This window comes from Venturia canescens, chromosome 3 (assembly GCF_019457755.1).
Source record: "Venturia canescens isolate UGA chromosome 3, ASM1945775v1, whole genome shotgun sequence".
Classification (NCBI taxonomy): Eukaryota; Metazoa; Arthropoda; class Insecta; order Hymenoptera; family Ichneumonidae; genus Venturia; species Venturia canescens.
This window is the reverse complement of record NC_057423.1, coordinates 1,325,197-1,347,581: the sequence shown is the minus strand read 5'-3', so window position 1 is coordinate 1,347,581 and position 22,385 is coordinate 1,325,197. Positions and strand designations below refer to the sequence as shown.

The following is a 22,385-nucleotide window of genomic DNA, read 5'->3' as shown; positions in this document are numbered from 1 at the left end:
ATAAGTTTCCAAGCTATTGATATAACCGTTTTCTTCATTCAGTCGTAGAGCTTTTTTATATATTTTAGCTGCTAAGATCGTATTTGAAAACAATGACAACTCGTTGATAATTGTCAAGAATCCATCTTTATTCTACATTGTTATTATAATAAATAATAGTATGAAACTTGGTTAGGTTATCAGGAGTTTTTAATTCGTGTTCTGCACCGTTGGAACAGTTGTTTGAGCCTCTTGAGTAGCTGAAAAGACAATTTATCAAAATTTCTAAAAATAATCAGAGTTTTTTAAAAATTTGTTTACCTTTGTAAGAATACTCTAAAGCAGTCGCAATAGTTCTCATATCGCCTTCGATACTTCTGGCCCAATTTTCAGCATCTCCGATTTCTTTGAGAGCGCTTGAAAAAGATTCTACAAGATTCAACCACGATTGCGTTTGTTTAGCAAAATTTGTTGCGCTATGTTGCAGCTGTTTGGCTTCAGCATCGAGCTTCTTCTGATTCAAATAAGCCTGTGCGACTCTGAAAGTTTTTAACTCATTATTACATCATTTTAAAATCTTTGATTGTTGTGATTTTTTTTCTATTATTCGTAATTACCCGACATTCAAGTGGTCAACGAGAGCTTGTGTCAAATTACTCGCAGCTTGAACAGCCTCTTTGCGTTTTTGTTCTTTTTCCATCCATGGAAACGGAAATATTTCAGGATAAATATTATGTTCATGATTTTCTAGTGAGGTTGACAAAATTCTCACCTTGTCTTTCTTTTCTTGCAGCTTGTTTTCCTTGATGCTCTTTTACAATAGCGGATAACATTTTCGTAAAACGATAAAATCCCAGCTAAATGCAGTTTTGCATGTTAGATTAATTCTAACCTCAAATTGAGCGACTGTCAAAATACGGAACAAAACATCAAAAGCATTGCGACAGTGGCGCTACGAGTGAGGAAAACGTGCACCAAATAAAAATCGATACGAATCCATTTTGTAAAAAATAGAAAGTGACAAAATACACGCAAGATATACATATTTCTTTATTTATTGCATTCCTTTATATAATATATATTTGACAAAATGGTTCGAAACAATAGCGAAATTACAATTACGGGTGAATAATTGTAGCACAATCGTTGGTGTTCTTTAATTTTTTTTCTTTCGTTTATTATAGTCAACGTATTTTTATTGACTGCTGAACGATGGTACACCTAATACTACGTTCAAAGAAAAGTAAAAATACATGAAAACAGTAAGTTCACATGTCGTTGAATTTAGCATTGTTAGAACGCAATATCCGATCTCAATGTTTTTTAGTTCAGTGATGTTACATTGATATTTAAAAACTTGTTCATTTATGAAATAAACAGGTGAAATCTGCAAATAAATAGATACTTTAGAAATAGGATAAAATTGAAATACACAATTTCCTGTTGCATTCGAACAATGCAAATATCAATTTTACAAATTTATTAGGAACGGAGGTTTGGGATGGTGGAGGGATGGGATGAGGTTTCATCATACCCTTTATTTATTTTGCATTTTTTGTTTCCTTCATACTCTTTTTTTTGCGTTTTTATAAATAAAAAGTTGAAAGAATCGATTTTATTATAAAAATCGTCGAACGACACTTCAACTGATAAAGAATATGATCGAGTACAGAATTTGTTCGAGAGCCCGTTAAAGCTCACCGACCTAAAATAATCCATAATTTAACAAAGCAGTATAAACGAACGACATATTCCGACGAGATCTTCCATTTTTTGTCAAAACCGTTTCGTTCTTAAATTGCACACACGCCGGTCGTCCCCCGACGACCGACTCTCTTCTGTCAGCAAACGGGTTTTTTTCGATATTTCTCTTGAAGCTTGTTCAGGTGTGATATTTTTTGCGTTTTTTTGTATGTGATTTTTTTGTATGTTTTTGGACCTCGTAGAGCTCTTCTAAGCTTGACCACTTGACGGCCGCAAATGAACGGGGATTTGGATCATATTCTTTGTCACAAGCGCGATAAAACCCCTTCGGATTTTCTTGATTATTGCGAGCAACAGATGCGAAAAATCTTCAGAAGTGTAAATTCTTGTCTTCGAACCATTTTTTTCAAAACTTTTTTCAGATTGTTTTTTTTTCATTTGTGAAACTTCAAACTTCCCTCTATCATCCAATACCTCTTGATTCAAAACCTTATAAACAAACAAGACATGTTAGAGAAACTTACAACTGTTTTACCAGGTTTATTAATGTTTTGTAAGTGTTTGTTTTCTATAATGTATTTTTTTTCTTTTCTTTTTTTTTTTTAATTTTTTTTTTTTTAAGATACTCTATTGTTTCCGTAATAAATTTGTTTATGCACTAGGAAATATATACCACATTATCCAGTTTAATAGCGCTAGTAGTAATATTAGCGCCATTTAAGCTGGTTTCTCGGTTGGAATACAACGAGAGAATCTAATTTTGTTTCCAACTTTTGACAAACTTGAATGGAAACATAGGAGTTTGAGAACCAAGTGTGATTTACCAATTGTATTCCAACCTTTACATTATAGCCATAAGAATATAGTTTTTATTTCAAACTTCAACCTTATCTCCATAAAGTGAGAGAAAACAAACGAGCAATGTATGTTTTTGTTGATTTTTAATACATTTTTTATGAAAATAAGGTTTCTTGATTCCAACCTCACGGTACTCTCCACAGAGCTCGCTATAACACAAAATCTCTGCAGTCAATTATTTTTATCGTTCACGCAGCAAAGTCCGTTTTTTCGTGTAAAACTATTGAAACACAAAATGCTTGTTTTGTAGTGAGATTTTTTGTTGTCTCGATAATAAAATAGCGAACAATGCAGATTTACGTAAGGCGGAAAATCAGTTAGAATGTAGCGTGTCTATAATTGACCCCCAAAAACACAATTAGAAGAAATTAATGAGGGTGGAGGGGGTTCAATAAGGTGGGAAGGTCAAAGGGTCACACACAAATGGGCTCCCAATACCCGGCCTCTCGCGCATCACACTCGTGTGTCACTTTTAATATCGACCTGAAATTCATTAAGCAACGAAAAGAAACATGATATTTCGTCTCGACTGACCTTTTTTCAACATGGAAATGTAGGAAGATCACATTAGTCCTCGTGTCTAAATTTCAATTCTTTTTCTACGAGATTTAAACGGAGAAAAAAAAATGAGAAATAAATTAAACACGGAATTTGAAATCAATATTTCGAGAATAAATTTTCATGTCGAGTGCTCGAGTGCGTGGTTCGCCTAATTTTACGTCTCGTAACCCAGGTTTTAATGTCTTCTTTCAAGCGTAATATTTTTCCGCGTATCCCACCCCTTGTTCGCCGGGTTTTGTTATTACTTATTGGTTTTGCGATTCCTTAATATCATAAATCTTAAAGGTATGGTCACTGTTCGACAAAGCGGAAGCTTAGATTAATTAAACTATCTATATTGTATAGAATTACTAGACATTGCATGAATGGACTTACGTGGTGAATACGAGCGTGACCTCGAACGATCGTAACGCGATCTACGACGATTGGAGGAATACGGACTTGGAGACCGGCGATAACTTCCTCGATAGCTCGTACTCCTGTTCCGAGATCAGAACATACGAAAAAAAAATTTTTCTCAATATAGAGCTAGTTCAAAATACTTTTTGCAAAAAGCATTCAAAGACATGCATAGTTTCTATTAATTTTGGGAGGGAAAAAAAAAGCAAAAATATTCGGCACTCACTCTCTACGTCTCGGACCTTCCCGACTGTCGAGAGCTCTGTCATGAAGATGCGTTGGTTTTCCCATGTAAATACCAGGTGTGGGTGTGTGCGCGCGTTGCGTCACCGAAAAATCGACTCTTATTCTTCGCCCGTCAATTCCCATACCTGAACATTGTTCTTTCGCTACTTTGGCATTTTCAATTGATTCAAAATATACAAAGCAGAAGCCCCTTGATCGTCCAGTCTGAAAAATCAAACCGATTGAAGATATATTTTCCACTTTTACTCCTAGAGTATGTATCAGAATTAGAAACAAAATGAAAATGTTGCCAGAGGCCTTTAACGTAACGCACAATCTCAATAAGCGCATGTTCTAAATCTCTGGCATGAATTTTTATTTTCCAGTCAATCCTGAGATTGTCTGGTATGGAAAATCTACAGTTTCAGCCTCAAATATTGTATACGCATACATTCTCATCATACGCTTATGTGCATACATGTTTATTAATCGAGTTTAAAATGTCATTTCAAAACTAGTAATATTGGGAGCGTTGAAAATTGTTGAAATTTATGAGTGAAAATTGAGTGTAATACCTTAGCATCGATAACCACTTGAACACGTTCAACAGGGCCATATTCAGAGAAGATGCGATGAATTTGTTGCTCAGTTGTGTAAATAGAGAGTCCAAAAATACCAAGACAATGAGAGGGACGTGGATTATCCCGGTTGCCGATGTGGCGCCTTCTGGAAGACATTGGGCTACGAGAGTGCGATCGATATATGGTCCTATCCCTTTCCCTTTCACGAGAATATCGGGATCGTGAGTATGACCGAGATCGGCTCCTCGAATAACGTCCTCCTCTATACGGAGATCTACTTCGACTGCGACTATTAGCACGGTGACTAGCATTTGCATATTTTGCTCCTCTGTATGGTTTGCGACCTCTGGAGAGCGAACGGCTTCGTGATCTTGAATAATCCTGTTTTACCGGCCTGTGAGCCTCTTTTCTCTCACGGGATTTTCGTGACCTTGATCTAGAACGCGAATCCCGCATCCCTTCATCCACCACTCTTGGTCTTCGCGGACTGGCACTCCGGCTTACGCTTCTCTATTTTTGATGCAAAGATTAACCACTTTTTCAGCAATTTTCAATATTTAGTAGTCTTCAATTTGTGAAATTTTTTCGACATTATCATGAAAATCTATTTTTTTGGCATTAATTTTAAAAATGAAACAAAGTAGTTTGAAATATCAATTGATTTTTTTTATGAGAAAATATTCATCAACTTGAACGATTATGTATGCAAATTTCACAGTACTAACGAATTGAATTGATGGCAGAAATCTGTTAATTCACGAACACAATGTTCGTAAGTTCAATAGGAAATGGTCAATTAAATTATGAGATGATGGCTTTTGTAGTTACCATGTACATCCTTTTTTTTTCTTTTTAGAACCAAAATTTTCTAAAAACACAGTTCGCGTGTCTAACCTCACTTCCACACGTGAGACCGAATATCAACTAAACAAATAATTATCGACGTGCGTGTTAGAGATTTGTGGTAGAAATGTAAAACAGGCAAAACAGGTTATGAAAGTTACTGGAGCGGACGTTGATAACGCGATAAAAGCGTAGCGCTGCGAATCGGCGATATCAGAGTGCGGCAAATTTATGTAAATAAAAATGGTGGATTAGCGTTGGACGATTAATTGAAAACAAAAAAAAAACGATTTTCGCTCTAACGTCGCACTAATTTCGTTCTAATGTTGGTTCAACGTCGAATATCACGATGTTATCGTGAAATTTGTGTTATCGAAAATAGTAAAAAAAAAAAAAATTAGCCACAATTCAGAGTCGACTTTTAGGAGCTTGAATTTTTTGTTTTTCTTTTTGAAAGCCGGCGTTGTTGCACGAAACAACAGAAATGACAAAATTAAAAGCAAACGGATTAAATTGTGGATCGATAGCGGGCCATTCACCGCATGTCACCGAATCGATCTCAATTTTTTTTTCCCGGTCACCCTCGGAATTCGACGAATTTCATCCGCAACGAAAACAAACATAACACAAAAAGAACATTCCTTACCTCGATATCACTCATTGTGTTGTTTCTGCGATTAAAACGCGATTACGTGGAGTATTAAACACAAAAAAAATATAACCGGCTCTCTGCTCTCTGCGTGTAGCCGAATCGGGATACTCGTTGGCGTCGCTAAAATAATAATGGCGAGCTACGTTACACCTTCTCTGTCTATTACTGCTCTTTCTTTCTCACTCTTTCTTGCTAAACAGTCTGGGAGAGAGCAAAAAAAATTTTCGACCAACATCAATCCAAAAGACGACGACCAACATCCGGCGTTGCCTTGGTTACCGCTCTTCTTATTGGTTAAAATCTGTTAGCTCAGGGACCAATGAGCTCGCTTAAATATTAGCTCGGTCGATCAAAATAATAGCGTTATTTTGTCGTCGACGTCTCTAATGGTAAAAGAAAAGTTGAAGTTCCAAATTATATTCTTATATATTTTTGTATATAGCACCGCAATTTTAAATCTCCATTCTTTACTATATAAATGTTTCAAAAGATATAAATATTTTACGAAAACATGAAGAGTATAGCAGAAATTGTAGATTAATGCTGATTGTTTGTTTATGAAATCGTACCGGCAATCACATATAAATATTTTGGATGAAAGTTTCCCCATTATATTACTCTTCATGGCGTTCTCAAAATAAAAACGCATAGATAAAAGTGCATATTGCAGAATATAGTGAATCTCCGTGAATCGGTTATTTTACATATAACCGGAAATGATACTGTGCACGTGCGCAGTTTAACACCTGCGCACGTCAAATATGCGCTTCGAGTATATAGATCGAGTCCATTTGTATTCACATTTGTATGTTCATAAAACTTTGCATTCACTGCGTTGGTGTGTGTGAGTATAAATTTCCGTATACACATAAAATTCGGGCATATTGTCGCCTGGCCACAACGGGAAAGGAAATCATTCCGGGGCGGTAAACCGAACCATTTTTCTGTCGTCAAACGGATCAAGCTTTTTGTGAAATTTGGATCAATCACAAAAAGCAGGATTCGCTTTTCGCATAGGAATTTCGGCCGGGTCAATCAACAATCGAACACTTCGTGTTAATTTAACATCAATATTTCACGGGGAAGAAGCGACAACTTGTGAGTACGATAGTAAAAAACATTGACTAACTTCCATTCTCCATTACACCAACGACACATTCATATATTATAAGAAAATTGCGGTCGTCTTTTATGAGGGTTAGGTTCGTGTCGTAGTTTATGAGAAAAATGTTCGATACCAATACAAAGTGCGGCTTCATCCAATAATTGGGATTTCGTATAAGAGATAGGTATGGTAAAAAAAAATTCGTTTTTAAAAAGTGTTCTGTGGCTGTTATGTACGATGACAGAAATCAATCAATGCTTTTTATTATAAAAAAAACATGGCCGCCGGCCGGTCTTAACCATTTTATATTCTCATCTAATTTCAAATTCTACTATTATCAATGAATACCGACGAATTAGCTCCAGATTTGTGAATCCAATATTTTCGCCTCACGGACTATGTTTTTACAAATATTCGTGCTTTTTCCTGAAAATTTGTACTGACATTTTATCCGCGGAATTCAACAAATTTTGCATTCCCTACTAGTTTGGCTGCTCCTCTCGTTATCTTGTTGATTTCGTGAAAAATTTGTTTTTTATTTATTCAACTGTCAAGCATAAATGCAAAACAAAGAGCTTGTTGATTTTTCTGCTTCAGAATTCCATTCTATCCAAATGGAATCAATTAAAGTGGTAAATACATAACTGCAACAAGTAAATATCATTGTGTCCGAATACAATTCAGCATACATATATGTATGCATGAACAACAACTTACGTCATCCAATTTGAATGCGTAAGAAGGAAAAACTTTGTGTAACTATCAATGCAATTGAGTATTTTGTTCAGGTTTGAGAGGGAAAAAAAATGTTTCGATAACTCAGAAGATTATTTGTTTCTCTCATGTTAAAGAAGTAAAAACCATGGAGGAACCACGGCAATCTCAACCGGTCGGTCCAAACACGATGGCTGGAGTTCCCGGGGTTACTGGAGTTGCAAATCATTCCAATAACTCTCACAGGCATGGGAAAAATCGTACAACCATACATGCCCTCATGTCCGAAGCTTTACCTCTGGACGAGGCTGCCAGATTGGAAATGAAGTCGTTACCAAGTAAGACACCTGTCTCAGTTCTTCAGGAATTATTGTCGCGGCGAGGCACGACACCCAAATACGAACTGGTCCAAATCGAGGGTGCCGTCCACGAGCCAACTTTCCGCTATCGAGTCACAGTTGCTGATGTAGTTGGTAAAAAAGCAATGAACAATCAAAGTGGAACATTACACCATTATATGGATTGTGACTGTACATTTGATTTCAGCAATGGGAACGGGTCGATCTAAAAAAGATGCAAAACACGCAGCTGCCAAAGCAGTTTTGGATAAATTGATTGGTGTGACCGAAGCTGATGAATCGCTTCTTTCCAACAGTTTACCAGAGTCAGTATTCATTTCAGACATTCTTGTTTATTATTTTTGTAATAATTTTCGAAATAAAACTGTTTTTTTCGATTTCAGTAATTCGCAAAATTCTCAAGACTCGCAAGGCGGATATGGCGAGGAAAAAGTAATAAACAATCCAATAGGTACTCTCCAAGAGATGTGCATGTTGCGTCACTGGCCGCCACCAAAATATACGATGGAGGGTGAAGCTGGACTTCCCCATGAGAGACAGTTCACGATTGTTTGTTGGATGCTCAAGTATCGTCAAGTTGGTCATGGAAAAAGCAAAAAACTAGCTAAGAGGCAAGCTGCTCATAAAATGTGGCAAGCTCTACGAGATGCAACTGATACAAGTGCAGGACTAGACACGGACGAGGTAAGATTTTGAAATCATACTCAAAATATTTATTCAGTATACTTTTTCTTGTTACTCTTATTTGCAATTTTTCCATTGATTATTCGGTTCACGAACTTTGCTCCAATTGTGACATAAGGAATTTCAGAATCCATGGTATGATTGGAAGTGTGAGAGTGAGGGCGTGTGTGAAAAACTAAGTGGAAGTGATTTTAGCCCTGTTCTCGATGTATCCCGAGCAGAATCTTTTTAACCACGATCTATAACGGACCATTGCTTTTGTTTTGTTTATCGTGTATCGCCACGATAAATCGTTGATGTACGATAGTTCGTAAATCAAATTTTGTAAGCTTTAATCATTTCCACTTCATGGCGGGTCACGTACAGATGATTGACCTTCTAAATATTCTAATTATTATGTCTATTATTATTATTACCATTGTTATTTGTACTATTATTTTTTGTGACTCGATATTTATCGAATATTCGTTATCCGGTTGTCCGCTATAGATTGTGGAATGCATCGAGAGCATGAGCACCCATTACGCGGTTCTTAAAGATAGCAAAATATCAACACTGACCACTCCTCACAGTCTCAAAGTATCGCTGTTTCACAAGAACCTCAAATCTTCGACGGGTGTCAAACTCTCTGAGCTCCAGGTTTGTACGCGATTTCAAGATTTTACTTCTTGGGACTATTGTTTTGTCAAGGACAAGATATCGATTGGAGTTGCTGAGTATTTTCACTATTTTTATTGGTCCTTACTTTCTATATCTTATTGTTCTCGGTGCTTACCACAATTTTCTCGATTATTCCCCTGAGATTTGTTTCCAAAGAGAAATTTCCATTTTCCTCGTATTTTTTATCTACTATTTTCTTGAATTTTTTTTTTAAATCCCATTGTTCTGAAATATTAAACTTCTCGGTCTTAAAGTTTGTTCAAAGTTTAACGAGATTGAAATTGGTTTTCGTTGTTTGTAAATGCTTTTTTTTTAAAAAACACGTTTCATTGTTGCAGAATACTTGCTTGAACAACGGAGTTATAAATTTGGTACAGTTCCTGCAAGAAATTGCATCCGAGCAACAGTTTGAAGTGACGTTTGTTGATGTGGAGGAAAAGTCGATAAGCGGTGAGTTTCAGTCAAACATGTATTTTTTTCAAATACAATAAGAATAAATTCATAGATAAGGGAATGAAAAAAGAATGGAAAATCTCAAATGTCATGACTATACACGTAATTTCTCAGTAACTATCAAATCGAGGAGAACGTCGCTTTCGGAAGTCGGAATATCGTCGCGCATCTGTTCGTTGAAAGCGACCGCGATTAGATGAGGCTTTTTTGATTGTTTTTCCACGCAGCTTTGAAGAAATTTGTCATAATATCCCATTCCGTGGCCGCATCGTTTTCCTGTATGACCAAACGGTCATTTAATATTTAAAAAATTGCAAACTCGCTCAAATTTCACAAGAAAAAGTGATTTTTCAATCTTGTTGAAACTTTATCTCTCGTGTATGGGATTGGAAACAACTTACCCGTGACGGTAAATGCCACCCCGGGCAGGATAACCAAATCTAAGCCTCCTAGAAAATGAAAATGATGACGATTCGACAATGAAAATTCCATTTTAAGACGACAATTAAAAATGATTCTTTTTATACGATTTTTACCAACCTGTTTCAAGAGCATCGTCTCTCGCGTCGCTCGCTAAGGGTTGCTTTATGTTCCATTTAGTGAGCGGTAGTTTTTCATAATCTTCCAAAGAATCGAGTTTCACCATACACATTTTTTTACCCTCGTATCTTGGGACGAAAGCTTCCTTTTTATTTTCGAAAATGTCTTTCAATATTGGTAAGGTATCGATTTCATCTTTCGTGCTTAAATACACGGATATTCTTTTGCTCTCTTTGTATTGCGGCAAAGCGAGAAGCTAAAAAACGTGTTTTGTATATGAAAAAAATGAGCAAATCTGGATTAGTATTTTCTTTAAATTTGTGATGATTTTCTATCGTTATAAAAGAGACGATTTTCTGTTCCAATACGCGCAACGAAAGTTCTACTCCGGCAATGATAATAATCATAGTAATGGGAATAATAATCATAATAACGAAAAGCGCGATTCTCCCGGCATTCTAACCTCGAAATAACGCTGCAACTTTCTAATATCGATAAACTTTATGAAATTTGACATACCTTTTGAACAACTTGAATAGATTGTCTTTTTTTCTCTCCATCCTCAATTTTTTCGATCGCAGCTTGAATTTCTTTGCGCAGCGCGCTTTTAGCTGACTTGATTGTTGCCATGGTTCTTCTTGAAATGAGACTTGAAAATACCATCTCGGCGCAGACCTTGTTATTGATTTTTTTTTTTTCGATTAAACTCAAACTCTTCGAACCCCCGTTATTGCGGTAATCGACCAGAGAGTCGAAGATACGAGTAACCTCGAACTTTTCTCGAAAGTTTATCAAATTTCGAATCGGATTGGGAGTGTATTTGGAAGAGTAACGAACGATAGGATCGATTATATAAGCATGAATATTTTACGTTCATTTCGTATAATGAATATAAATTGTTCTTTAGTAAGGGTCAACAAAATTGGATTCGATGATAACGAGAAACGTGTATTGCAGGAAAATGCCAGTGCCTCGTTCAACTGTCAACATTGCCGGTCGCGGTATGTTACGGTTGTGGTTTAACGAGCGAAGACGCTCAAGCAAGCGCCGCTCAAAACGCCTTGGAATATCTGAAAATAATGACCAAAAAGTGAGCCAGAGCTTGTTTCCTGCCAGCGGTGAACGTAGTTACAAAAACGAACAGCAGTACCAGCAGCAGTAACAGCAGCAGCAGCACAGTATTGAAAGATGAAAGCGGTGACACGAGAAGTGTATTATTGAGTAACAATCGTAAATTACAAAAGAGCACGAGTGTGTTGAAGCTGGAGGGAAAGACGTCAACGAATACGAGCGACAGAGTAACGTCCTGCGTTCAAACGAGGATGGCGAGTAGCCGAATAGTCGTGAGTAAAATTGGTGAAACAACAAATTCAAGCAGTCCAAATTTAATGTCAAAACGAAACGATTCGATGAACGAGGCGCTGAAAAAACCTCATATAACAGGAAACCAGATGAATTATCAGACTTTTCGAGGATCGTCGACGAATTATGTTGGGCAGGAATCCGCGTCGAAATTTCGGTACAGCAAACCGAAGACTTATCAATCGAGCGAAACACAAGACGAGACGAGCCATCGCTACGATTACAAATCTAATGGAAATGGGATTTCCACCTCGGCCGCAAGATATACCGGTCAAAGTCAATCATCTCATCATCGAGATAATCATCAAATTGTAACATCCTCGCAGCAAAATTCTCGAACATCTGGGAGGGAAAATTTGTCTTCCTTGATTACCGGAAACGCTGATCAACGGAATGTGCAGAAAACGACCAACTATCAAAGCCCCGGGAATTTGCAGCGCTACGTCGAAGCAAGGTATTCTTTCGTCAGTGAAGAGCGAAACAAGCATTCCGATTGTAATTCGAGCAACGTTAAAATGAAGACCGAACTAAATTCGATTCGTAATGGCGGTGTTAAAGATTTGACCTACAGCGGACAAAGTTTTCATGGCTATGGTTCTTCGAGTATCCGTGCTAGTATGAGCGTCCAAAATATATCCAACGTTCAACCCACTAATATCACGCCTTACGTTCGTCCGGATTCTTATGCCTCGGCAACCGCGGTTGCCAATGTGCTCTTCCCTGATAATTCACAGTTCTCACAGTCATCCACGTACAACCACAATCAAGTTGGACAATTGAATCAATATCAACCTTACGATCCTTCGAGTTATTCGAGCACACCCGTCAATTCCGTTTTGACACAATATTCACCCGAAAACACTATTGCTTATTCGCAGTATGAAAATCCACCGCAGTTCGTACAAACCAATCATTATCCCGCCAACGAAATCACCAACAGCCAATTTCAGTTCCAAACTGGTGGCGTTGGACAGATTCAAGATTCTCCGGTCTATTTGCAAAGCTTATCGAGTCCCATTGCTGAACAGTACGCGGCATCCAATTACGCCAGAGCGGTGAGAACAGAATTGTTACCGAGATTACGCGCTCCGCCGAGGTTCAATAAGTAAAACTCTTTTTTCAAACATATTAAGCGGAATTTCTATAAATTAATAACTGCGAGATGATTTCTCTGAAATAATTCTTCAACTTTCGCTCGCATCGTTTTTTGAAGTTGTTCTCAAATGATTTGGCATGAAAAAAATGTATACTAAAAAAATGCATTCAAGCTACTCTTGAAGCTGTTTTCTCTTGGTCCGAAAAGTGTGACGCTCTCGTAAATATATAAACATTTCAGCTAATTTATTGAATCGAAACTAAATGTGAGTTCCATTAGAGCAAAGAGAGAGAGAGAGAGAGATAAAAATAAGACGAATCGGTGACATCTGGATTTGAGAGAGATATTCAAATTTGGCATGATCGGTGAAAATTATTTCAATTACAGATCCATTTTGAAATGAATTTTAGCCGATCTGTGAAAGTTCAATGTGGAGTAAGAACGGAAGACGTTATTTTCTCGTTTTGTGACATCGTATAAATATGATTGTAACACTTTGAATCATCAACGATGTGAAATATTTAGTAGCTGGCAGGAAACGTTGAATTTCAATCGTGAAACGAGGAGAAATAAACCAGATTTTCGTATTTATTACTAAATTCGCTATTTTTAAGGAATCTCATGTAACGAGAAAGAGAGTAGAAACGATCGTGTTGAATATTGTAAATAAATTTGTCATTAAGTCAAAAAAACAGAGGTAACGTCAAACGAGACAAGGAAGAAAAATAAAACAAAGTTTGAATTAGTCATTCAACCGATCAATTTGCAAAAGGGAAACTTCTTTTCGCAATTGAACGCAAAAGATTTCGACGTTGGGTTACGTACGAGTGGAAATTTGATTCTAGCGATAGAGCGAGTTAAAGAGGAAGCAAAATATGGATTACGAGATAACATTGTAACTGTAACCGCGTTTCGACGATAAACCGCGATCGATCGTGATAATTACGATCTATTATATATATAAATATATATAATATGAAAAAAAGTAATTATAAAGTAGCTCATAAGTAATTTAACTATGAAAACAACCAACTATACTTTGCATAGAATTAGTGGAAGTTTTCCAACGATCGTAATATAAATTAGCTTAAATTACTAAGTATCTGATGTGTTTCGAGATACGAAACAAAATACCCTCAACAGCATTCATTGGACGCGAGTGTGCAGCATCGTCAAGTGGAATGTTGATAATTCTTGCTGATATTTCAATACTTGTTCGTTCTTCGGTCACGATGTTGCATTCGGGCGATCTGTTTTGCGAATTCTCGAATGAGAACACGATTTACTAGCAATTCACTTAACACAAATACATAACGTAGTATTTCGTGGTATATATTTTTTTTTCCTTTTAGCAATGTAGCTAATACTTGAAGTTCAAAAAAAGAAAGAAATAAAAATATTTCGAGTAATTCTTCATTTGACGCTTGTACCGGATAAAAGAAAACGTTGATTGTTACTCTTCTCACTTGACAACGTATCGCATCGGGCCGTGACGCCCTTTCGAGCACACACTTTATCCAACGAGCTTTTTTTTCTTGTGCTAAATGGAAAAAAAAATATTCTTCTTCGCAGCGATGCGAAATTCCTCTACGTCCGTGCAAGTGAAAACTTGACAAGAAAAATTTAACGAAGTATAATATTTGGAAAATCAGCATTACTTACATGCAAAGTATAGAGTGTGTGTGAAACAGATGAGAAAAAACAAACAAATAAACAAACCAATTGTGACCTGTGCGATAAATTGAGATGGCTAAAGTGTTTTTTCTCTAGCTACCTTAAGAGGATGGATCAGTCGGTATATCGCAACCATGAGTGCGAGAGAGATAGTTGCAAATTTCGAAATCGAAATTCGTTGACACAGTTTGACCGATTAAAAAAAAGCTCTGTCAGTTGATTTTTGCCATCGTTCTGCGTAAGTTGACAGAGCCTTTTTTTAATCACTCAAACTGCGTCAAAGAATTTCGATTTCGAAAATTCCAAGTTAGTCGACTGATCCATACTCTTAATATTTGATGTTTAAGTTAGTCAATCGTTCGATCCAACTTTTTTATTGCTCTTTACACCAACCACAATGTCTTTACCTTTCGGTGATACTGTCCCGAATATGTGAGGCTTTATGTCACTTGCGCGTTCAATTTCACTTCTCTAAAAGGTCTTCGAAAAAGCTTATTGCATCGCAACGCCCGTCCCGAGGTATGAGCGATCGAGCTTCGTCGGCAAAACAGTTGAAGAAGAAATAGATTTCAAAAGTAAAATTAGACTCGTCTATGAAATTGCTTCTCATTGCGAGGAGCTATTTTCAGCTGGAAAATAAATGAATAAAAAGAATGATTGTTGACGCGCGACCGGAGTCCGTTCCGACGAGTCTTTGATGTCATTCCACTCGGTATTTCTCGAACATTTACGTTCGAGGACTGAGATGTGTAGGTGACCGATTATCCTATCGATGAAATTCGCTTATAACCATCATCAAGCAATCGCAGGAAAACCCTTAAAATATTCTATTTATTATTATTTCGTGCAAAAATATGAGAAACGGAAATAAGTAAAAATCAATTGCAAATATAGGAGAGAAAAATAGACTAATCGTTATCGTCTCGTTTATACGTCGGCACAGAGTTTCAGCTCTCCGGAAAAAACGCACCATTTTTCTTCGCATCCGTTAATAAAATTTATCAACAAATTCTCGTGTCACTCGTCGCAATCCGTGGGCGAGAAGATAAACAAAAAATATATATGTGTAATAATAAAAAATTCCGGATGTTCTAGCTGTTAGAGGGGAAACAATCGGTGTAACGCGGTGGCTATTTTTTTCGGAGCCTTGTCAACTCGTGGCAAAAGGAGGAGACGAATATGATTTTCTCTCATTTTTTTGAGGCTGAAGTCGGCCATACACGCTACGGTTTACCGTAGAGGTCTACCTGCACAAACGTGCCTGCGCAGGTTGATCAAAATCGAAAATCAATTTTTTCGGGTCTGACCGTGCGGTGGACGTGAGCGTGCGTGGATGTCTTTCGGTGCCCCATTCACGCTACGACGTCAGGTTGTACAGGCACAAACAACTCCACAGGCAAACCTGTCAGGTATACCGTAGCGTGTATGGCCGGCTTTTCAGTCACAAAATTCTCTGTTTCCTTTCCGCCCGTGAATTCTGGGTAAATTATCGAAAAGACGACCAAAAATTGAATAGATCTCATTATAGGTGTAAAAAACGGAAATCGTTTGTGGTGTCGAAATAACATTTGTACGATAGTAAATGACGCGCTATGAGCTGACTCTTTTCTGTCGGTGTATGCGCGCGAGAACTGTATCGATCCATCGATAGAAGAGGAGCAAAAAACCACAATAAAAATCTTTTCAACGTGTACCCCCTTTGGTTATTTATTTCTCATGCTTTATCGCTGTACAGCGTTGATGATTGTATTGAATCTACTTAAAACAGTCTGTACGATCAGTAACGAACATGTTATAATAATCCTAATGCGCACTCGCAGAAATCATCATTCGAACCGTATTTTACGAGCAATTTTAAACTTTGTTTTTTCTTGTGCACCATTTACTTCGCTCATTGTTGTCAATTTTTCAATTTATTGAATAAAATTAGTCATTAAACAACTTGATCGATAGAAAAACAATAAGAGAATGTTCAATCGCAAAATACGAAGTGAATAAGTATTAAAATAGTTCCACTGTGACGTTTTCGAGAGTAACACGGACATATGGCATACAGATTACGACTTCTACGAGTACATATTTATGTAATCGATATATACATATATATATATATATCCCTTTGTGTTCAATTCAGGAATATATACGTATATTATTTTTATGTTATGGGTTGTTCTATGTATGGCTCTGTGCGTGTAACACACTGTTAATAAATAAACTACTTGATGCTTATGAATAAAGGATACATCATTTATATAAGTCTGTGTTTATGGACTACATCTGCTTCATTAATTTTAAGGGGAAAAATATTCTCATTTCTTCGGAGTACGGACACACGCGTTATTTTCCCGCTCGATTCAACCGCACCAATGGCTATTTTTATTTAACCGTGAATGTCATTTAACATTGAATTTTTATATCATCCGTGAATGAATGGAATTAATCTTACAACGAGACTTTTTTGGGGTCGCAATTCCTTAGTAAACGACTACAATCATTTAAAAAATTGAAAAATCAAGTTTTATTACAGGCAAATGGCCGAATTGGAGAAAGGGATTTTGAAGTTCTAGACACTTGAAATTTTCGTGGGTGCGAATGCGCACCAGTGTCTACGGTTTGAACATAAATCATCAGGATTAGAGAATATGCAATTGAAGCAATCGTACACAGGTAGACGAGGAAACGAAGGAAATTTTGACAAAAGTATTATCCGGTAACCCCGAGGATCATCACATCCGAGAAGGTTCCCTGATGTTAACTTTATAGTTTTGGATATGAACTTTTTTTTTATTTATAAATTTGAAAAAATCCCACTTTTTTCGGTTTTTTTGCTTACAAATGAATATTGGGATGCGTGCATCCGTCCGCCATGCTAATCAAAATTTATCACGGTCAGATATTTTGAATATCTCAGTAAATATTGCTAGTCGCCAAAAATCCTTTTAGAGGAAGTCTTATCCTTTTTTCATAAAAGAAGAGTTGTCACGAAATCTCGAAGTGCGAGTTATTTTTGAAGCTGCTATAGACGTACTTTGATCGGTTGTCGATGTTGTGCTCGGAGTTCGTTCATGTGCGTATTTCGGATCGTAGAAATAAGGAGTAAACAATTGCAACACATTCGATCGTGATCGTGTCAGATAAATGTATTTAGCGACATAAGAGTGAAGTGATGGAGTCATTTGGTAAGAGTGATCTTACGCAATTACTATTCGACCGTAGGTACCGTGATTTTTGCAATGAACTATTCGAAACAATAGTCCTCAGTAATATTTTTATTTAAAAAGTGTTTAAACAATTAAAGACAAGCGCGCGCTTGCGCGCGCGGTGACCCTGGTATCGTTAAAAAGAAACAGTATGCAAAATTTCAGCTCAAAATTTAGTTTCCCTTTTTCGGAAGTACAGCCGAAGTTATCCGAACGTTGGCAATCATAGTGGCACTCTCGAGTGTTTACAATTTTCCATTCATTTCAGCAATAACTTTCGCCCGGAGATCTTACCCTTACGAGAGTCGTGGATCTCCTTGGGTCAAGACATAAAGGTCACGAAGTTCTCGTTTTATACTGCAACAGTTTTGATTCATTATATTATGTAATTTGGATTCATCGCGATCCCACATGTGCATTGGGTGTCCTGAAGTTTGCATAGCCTGCTTAGAAAATATGTAGATGTGGCGAGGTGTACTCGTAACGAGTTTCTGAATGAATAGCGAGGAATAAAGAGTAAATGATCCGTCTCTACGGCGGCGGCCTAGTCTCGAACACCTTGCAACCGCACTGCACGCACATTGGCCTTGATCGTTCCTCGTATTATATACAACGAATCTTTACGCAACGTTGCCCGAAAAAATGGAGCTCTCGTCGTTTTATAACGAATTCGATGGTCTCGATGAACAGCAGGAGTGATTTAATCGTCATTCGATCCAAACCCATTTGCTCGCCGGTTCGTTCACTGGGAATTAGATTTCAAACGATTATTTTCGTCGGGATATTGATCGTGGCATTCTTCGATCGAGGTGTCGATTGTTCTGTAGAACACTAGTTGACGCTGTTTCGGAATAAAATGTTGACAATAATCAAAAGTATCTGCTCGAACTTCGCTTCATGAAAAAATGTTTTTTCGAGGGCTCCGAAATACCGTGATTTTTTAAATCAATCGTTCAAACCTTTGGAGACGTTTTATTTACCAAGTGAAATAAAAAAGAAATACTTTCGTGTCATAATATGAATCGCTGGAATTTGAGGTGATTTTAAGATCGGAAGGCCGTTTGGGATTTATCATAAGTGAAAAGGAAGCGAAGGGAGAAAGTGATTTAGTTTCATTGATGACTTATGACAGATCAGCATAGTTGACAACACGCCTTTCATCATTTATTTCTTGTCTGTTACATTTACGCTCGATGTTTATGAAAAGTTTGATGTATGTCGAACACCCACGTTCTCTACACACCAACAAGGTTCTCTAATTAAATTATTTCTAGATCGATTGGAAAGTGAAAATATTTTCCGATCGAGATGACCGATTGAATTTCCTCACCGCTTTGTAGGCTGTGAACAAACAAATGAATTTAAACGCGTTCAAAATACAATGGATAATTATATTGATATCTCCATCAATTGTTCTTCCAATCGGACTTCAGTCCAGGAGTTTTCAGTGAAAATATTTTTCATTACGTCGCTCGACGATGAAATCGAAGAGAGTCCAGTGGCATCGCCTGCCAGTGTTTTCCACCGCGTACCGCGTTCGTGGAGCTGTTCATGCCTGCGGAGGTTGAGGTGGTGGTCGGGCCCATGGGCGGGACTCTTGAGAGCCGCTCCCGATCCGGACCTATATAAGAAGACCCGCGAGCGGTGTAACGCGATCCTTTAAACCATTCTTCTTTGCCTCTTCAACATGCGCTTGCTCGTGAGTACATTTTCCATCCCCCTTATTCCAGATTCCCATAAAAAAAACGAGTGATTCTTACTTCCATATAATCCTTGGAAACGAAGGTGAAAATTTACGTGCTAAACAAAGCCGCCGATAACTCGGCTTCCGATGGAAAAGATTCGTTGGAAACGCGCGAAAAACTCGAGCGCCAAGCACAAGTTTTTCGAAACCTCGTCGTTGATGTGAAAGTTTATTTATTCATTAAATTCACAGATTTTGTTGATGTCCTGCGTGCTGGGCCTGGTCGCGGGCCAATACGATCCGCGGTATGCCACGACGACGCCAGTACCGATCCTCAAGCAAATCAACAGGCACGATTATTTCCAAGTTTCAGATTCAACCATATTTTCTTTCCAATCGATCGTTTCTAACATTTTTTTACCGATTTCTCTCTACAGGCACAACGAAGACGGAAGTTATAGTTACGGTTACGAAGCCGCGGACGGTTCGTACAAAATCGAGTCGAAATACCCAACGGGCGAGGTGTACGGAAAGTATGGCTTCGTCGACGACGCCGGCAGCGTTCGAGAGATCGAGTACGGAGCGTCGAGACGTGGGTTCGAGCCGAGCGGTACAGGGATCAACGTTCCGCCTGCGACCGTCACCGGGAACAGCATACCCGGCTCGAACGAGCCCGAAGACGACGGACAGTATCGAGAGGATCCGGCGGTTTATTACACCGATCCCAAGTACACGAACGGCGAACGTTACGAGCCGGTTTCGAAGCGACGTCAGCAACAGCGTTATCAGCAGCCTGCGGCTTACAATTCCCCGATTCCACGGTAAATTTACATTTTCCTACGTTAATTCAATGACCGTCTGAGAGAATTGCGCGAGTAGCTTGAAAAATTACGATCACTTTCGCCCCGCTTGGAAAGCGAGTTTCAAAAATCGTCCACGTACCGTTGTGACATTTTTTGGAATCGTCTTCGCAAAGCGTTACTAAATTCCCTAGCATTTTTCAAAATTACTAAAAAGTGGAGAGAAAAGCATTGAAATTACAAATTCAGAAAACGTGAGTGTAGAATTGGCGGGATCGAGCGCTGAGAATGGATGCTTCTAAGACACGGAGTTGCATAGTTAAACGTTACTTTCGTCCGGGATTGTAAGTTGTTATGGTGGTACAAGCGTGAAATGTCAAGTGAATCGTTCGAAAGTGTGGTGAGCAGTACACACACACACGCACACACACACACAGACACACTCGTACAGTTATACACGATTGAACTGCGTGACTGGGGCAATAAGAAAATGCTTCTCTTTCGAAGGACTGTGCGAATCTCGTCTTACATTTAATCTTGCTGCTCGTTTCGATTTCATTCTCATTCGATACGATTTTATGAAAATTTATCAAAATTCCTCATCGTCATGGATCTTTCAACTCTTCATTTTCCCTCAACAGTTGAAAAAAATATTGATTTTTACTGTCTTTCAAAATTTGTCAGATATCCGGAGTACCGTCAGCCACCAGCAGTTCCTCAACCTCAATATCGACCGGAAACTCGTCCAGCCCCGGTACCTCCACAGTCTCAATATCAAGCGGAATATCGCCCTCAGTACAGAGCACCGTTGCAGCCAGATTACGAGCCCCAACAGTATCAGCAAGTTGCTCCGACCTCTCAGGCACGATATCAGGGACAGCCGGCCTCCGACATCGATCTCAACGTTGGCTCTTATACAGTCAATTATAAACGATGAGTTGCAGACTTGACAAACTGCTCATTGCATATTTATTCTCATAAGATTCGAAACTCTGCCTAATCAGGTCAAATGTAACGACGAATCGACCAAATATTTTATTTTCAAATGACAAAAACCCGATACTCCGTTGTCACACGTTTCTCTTCTCCGAATGGGCATCAAAGAGTTCTAGCACGTTACTTTTCGAGAATTTTTGAGTGGATTAAAAAAGAGGTGAAAGATCGAAAATCGTCGATCTACAGACACACCGAGGACGAGTAGTAAGTCCAATATTTGGCCAGGCACGCGTCGAAAATGAAAAATATGTATTCACTACCTCAATAATAATAATAAAAATCGAAAGAATGATAAATATGCGAAGCAAGTGTAAAAATGACCCAGAACCCAGCATCAGCAGCAGTTGATTACGGAGAAGATTATTTCTCGTATGCTGGGCCTCATAAATATGCATCCATGTTTACTGTGGGACTGTGCAGATTGAAGTACCACATACGGAACATTTAAAACCTGGCGTCGCGACCTTGTCGGTCCGCTTAACTCGTCCAGACATCCTGTATCACGAGGACTGAAATGCTTTTATTCTCACAACGAAAGTTCTTCGATATTTTTGTTGTGTATATGTATAGAATGATCCGTAGGTTTGCCACACCCTGGAATTTCATTCGTCCCCTCTGTTCCCACCTTTTTGCCATTGCGCGACCTTCCAGTATTGTTAACACGTGCGGATAAAGTCGCTGACGTGTCCCTCGATAATCGAGAAGCACAAACGGTTTATTTTATCCTAAGATAAGGGAAAACGTTCGAGGAATAAATTCATTTAGAAATGATAAAATCCACTTGGTTATCGAGCGATCGTTGCACATTATACATTTTGCTCTGAACTTCCTGGTTTCTTGTGGCGAAAGCTAATCTTCGGGTTGAGGCTTTAATCTCATGCGGTTATGTCACTTTGAGTGCATCGATGTCCAAAATCATTCTGAAAGCTCCTTTCAACTTGAATTCATAACGAAAAATTATTTCGATATTTTGTTCCTCGAGAAGATAGTGTTTTTAAGTGTATAATATTGAGAGTAAAAGTGGATCGATCAATCTTTGATAAGCTGGAATTTGGGGCATTAAAAATTCGAGCCCTCGATCGGTTTCAAGGACGTCAAGAATATGTGGCCTCCGTTTATTCAAGACTGAGATAATGTGCGAGCATGTACACTTGCCCTTGGTCCTCAGTCTCGTTGATTATACGTCGCCATATATTGGACATCGCAGCGTACTCGAATTCTCGGCTATCAAGCTCTGCTGATTAATTATTAGCCAA

At 38.1% G+C, this 22,385-nt stretch overlaps 6 protein-coding genes across 15 annotated transcripts; 3 read left to right on the top strand and 3 right to left on the bottom strand.

Annotated features, from left to right (window-relative positions):
- Nucleotides 1-107: 107 nt before the first annotated feature.
- Nucleotides 108-926, bottom strand: Blos1 (biogenesis of lysosome-related organelles complex 1 subunit 1). Its single transcript, XM_043414112.1, has 4 exons — nucleotides 752-926; nucleotides 597-669; nucleotides 301-518; nucleotides 108-239 (listed from the first exon to the last, which is right to left on the bottom strand). Exons 1-4 carry the CDS (start codon nucleotides 810-812, stop codon nucleotides 190-192), a joined length of 402 nt encoding a protein of 133 aa, XP_043270047.1. The 5' UTR covers nucleotides 813-926; the 3' UTR covers nucleotides 108-189.
- A 90-nt stretch (nucleotides 927-1,016) lies between these two features.
- Nucleotides 1,017-5,999, bottom strand: LOC122407721 (transformer-2 protein homolog beta-like). 7 transcript variants are annotated; one of them, XM_043414111.1, is made up of 5 exons: nucleotides 5,797-5,999; nucleotides 4,302-4,817; nucleotides 3,728-3,951; nucleotides 3,478-3,581; nucleotides 1,017-3,024 (listed from the first exon to the last, which is right to left on the bottom strand). In XM_043414111.1, exons 1-5 carry the CDS (start codon nucleotides 5,809-5,811, stop codon nucleotides 3,014-3,016), a joined length of 870 nt encoding a protein of 289 aa, XP_043270046.1. In that variant the 5' UTR covers nucleotides 5,812-5,999; the 3' UTR covers nucleotides 1,017-3,013. The 7 variants fall into 7 exon arrangements, with proteins under 7 accessions (XP_043270046.1, XP_043270044.1, XP_043270045.1 ...); XM_043414109.1 differs by having other exon boundaries at nucleotides 1,017-2,172; XM_043414110.1 differs by having other exon boundaries at nucleotides 3,478-3,593; nucleotides 5,797-5,998.
- A 679-nt stretch (nucleotides 6,000-6,678) lies between these two features.
- On the top strand, nucleotides 6,679-11,414 carry LOC122407548 (RISC-loading complex subunit tarbp2-like). 4 transcript variants are annotated; one of them, XM_043413848.1, is made up of 7 exons: nucleotides 6,679-6,900; nucleotides 7,762-8,094; nucleotides 8,168-8,285; nucleotides 8,364-8,664; nucleotides 9,154-9,303; nucleotides 9,663-9,774; nucleotides 11,275-11,414. In XM_043413848.1, the coding sequence occupies exons 2-7, from the start codon at nucleotides 7,770-7,772 to the stop codon at nucleotides 11,409-11,411; spliced, it is 1,143 nt and encodes a 380-aa protein (XP_043269783.1). In that variant the 5' UTR covers nucleotides 6,679-6,900; nucleotides 7,762-7,769; the 3' UTR covers nucleotides 11,412-11,414. The 4 variants fall into 4 exon arrangements, with proteins under 4 accessions (XP_043269783.1, XP_043269782.1, XP_043269785.1 ...); XM_043413847.1 differs by having other exon boundaries at nucleotides 7,759-8,094; XM_043413849.1 differs by lacking the exon at nucleotides 6,679-6,900 and adding an exon at nucleotides 7,073-7,091 and having other exon boundaries at nucleotides 7,759-8,094.
- Nucleotides 9,662-10,995, bottom strand: Mthfs (methenyltetrahydrofolate synthetase). Its single transcript, XM_043413851.1, has 4 exons — nucleotides 10,837-10,995; nucleotides 10,318-10,573; nucleotides 10,179-10,226; nucleotides 9,662-10,053 (listed from the first exon to the last, which is right to left on the bottom strand). Exons 1-4 carry the CDS (start codon nucleotides 10,978-10,980, stop codon nucleotides 9,872-9,874), a joined length of 630 nt encoding a protein of 209 aa, XP_043269786.1. The 5' UTR covers nucleotides 10,981-10,995; the 3' UTR covers nucleotides 9,662-9,871.
- LOC122407946 (uncharacterized) lies at nucleotides 11,412-16,705 on the top strand (the record flags this gene model as incomplete). Its single annotated transcript, XM_043414436.1, has 1 exon — nucleotides 11,412-16,705. A coding segment is annotated over one exon (1,377 nt), but the record flags the coding sequence as incomplete, so codon positions are not given.
- A 2,520-nt stretch (nucleotides 16,706-19,225) lies between these two features.
- Cpr97Eb (Cuticular protein 97Eb) lies at nucleotides 19,226-21,425 on the top strand. Its single transcript, XM_043414363.1, has 4 exons — nucleotides 19,226-19,348; nucleotides 19,586-19,683; nucleotides 19,771-20,154; nucleotides 20,818-21,425. The coding sequence occupies exons 1-4, from the start codon at nucleotides 19,337-19,339 to the stop codon at nucleotides 21,068-21,070; spliced, it is 747 nt and encodes a 248-aa protein (XP_043270298.1). The 5' UTR covers nucleotides 19,226-19,336; the 3' UTR covers nucleotides 21,071-21,425.
- Nucleotides 21,426-22,385: the final 960 nt, after the last annotated feature.

Coding starts and splice junctions, on each gene's coding strand:
- LOC122407721 (XM_043414104.1), bottom strand. Junction 3,952..4,301: donor AAGTGGTTATCGATGCTAAG/GTATTACACTCA, acceptor TTGATTTTTCAG/ACTGGACGATCAAGGGGCTT. Junction 3,594..3,727: donor GAAGGTCCGAGACGTAGAGA/GTGAGTGCCGAA, acceptor TCGTATGTTCTG/ATCTCGGAACAGGAGTACGA.
- Cpr97Eb (XM_043414363.1), top strand. Junction 19,684..19,770: donor ATCCTCAAGCAAATCAACAG/GCACGATTATTT, acceptor TTCTCTCTACAG/GCACAACGAAGACGGAAGTT. Junction 20,155..20,817: donor TACAATTCCCCGATTCCACG/GTAAATTTACAT, acceptor AAAATTTGTCAG/ATATCCGGAGTACCGTCAGC.
- Mthfs (XM_043413851.1), bottom strand. CDS start 10,980: ATGGTATTTTCAAGTCTCATTTCAAGAAGAACCATGGCAACAATCAAG. Junction 10,574..10,836: donor CTATTCAAGTTGTTCAAAAG/GTATGTCAAATT, acceptor CACGTTTTTTAG/CTTCTCGCTTTGCCGCAATA. Junction 10,227..10,317: donor AGACGATGCTCTTGAAACAG/GTTGGTAAAAAT, acceptor TTCATTTTCTAG/GAGGCTTAGATTTGGTTATC.
- LOC122407548 (XM_043413848.1), top strand. CDS start 7,770: ATGGAGGAACCACGGCAATCTCAACCGGTCGGTCCAAACACGATGGCT. Junction 8,095..8,167: donor CACAGTTGCTGATGTAGTTG/GTAAAAAAGCAA, acceptor ATTTGATTTCAG/CAATGGGAACGGGTCGATCT. Junction 9,775..11,274: donor GGAGGAAAAGTCGATAAGCG/GTGAGTTTCAGT, acceptor CGTGTATTGCAG/GAAAATGCCAGTGCCTCGTT.
- Blos1 (XM_043414112.1), bottom strand. CDS start 812: ATGTTATCCGCTATTGTAAAAGAGCATCAAGGAAAACAAGCTGCAAGA. Junction 519..596: donor GTTGACCACTTGAATGTCGG/GTAATTACGAAT, acceptor AAAAACTTTCAG/AGTCGCACAGGCTTATTTGA. Junction 240..300: donor TTTAGAGTATTCTTACAAAG/GTAAACAAATTT, acceptor TTGTCTTTTCAG/CTACTCAAGAGGCTCAAACA.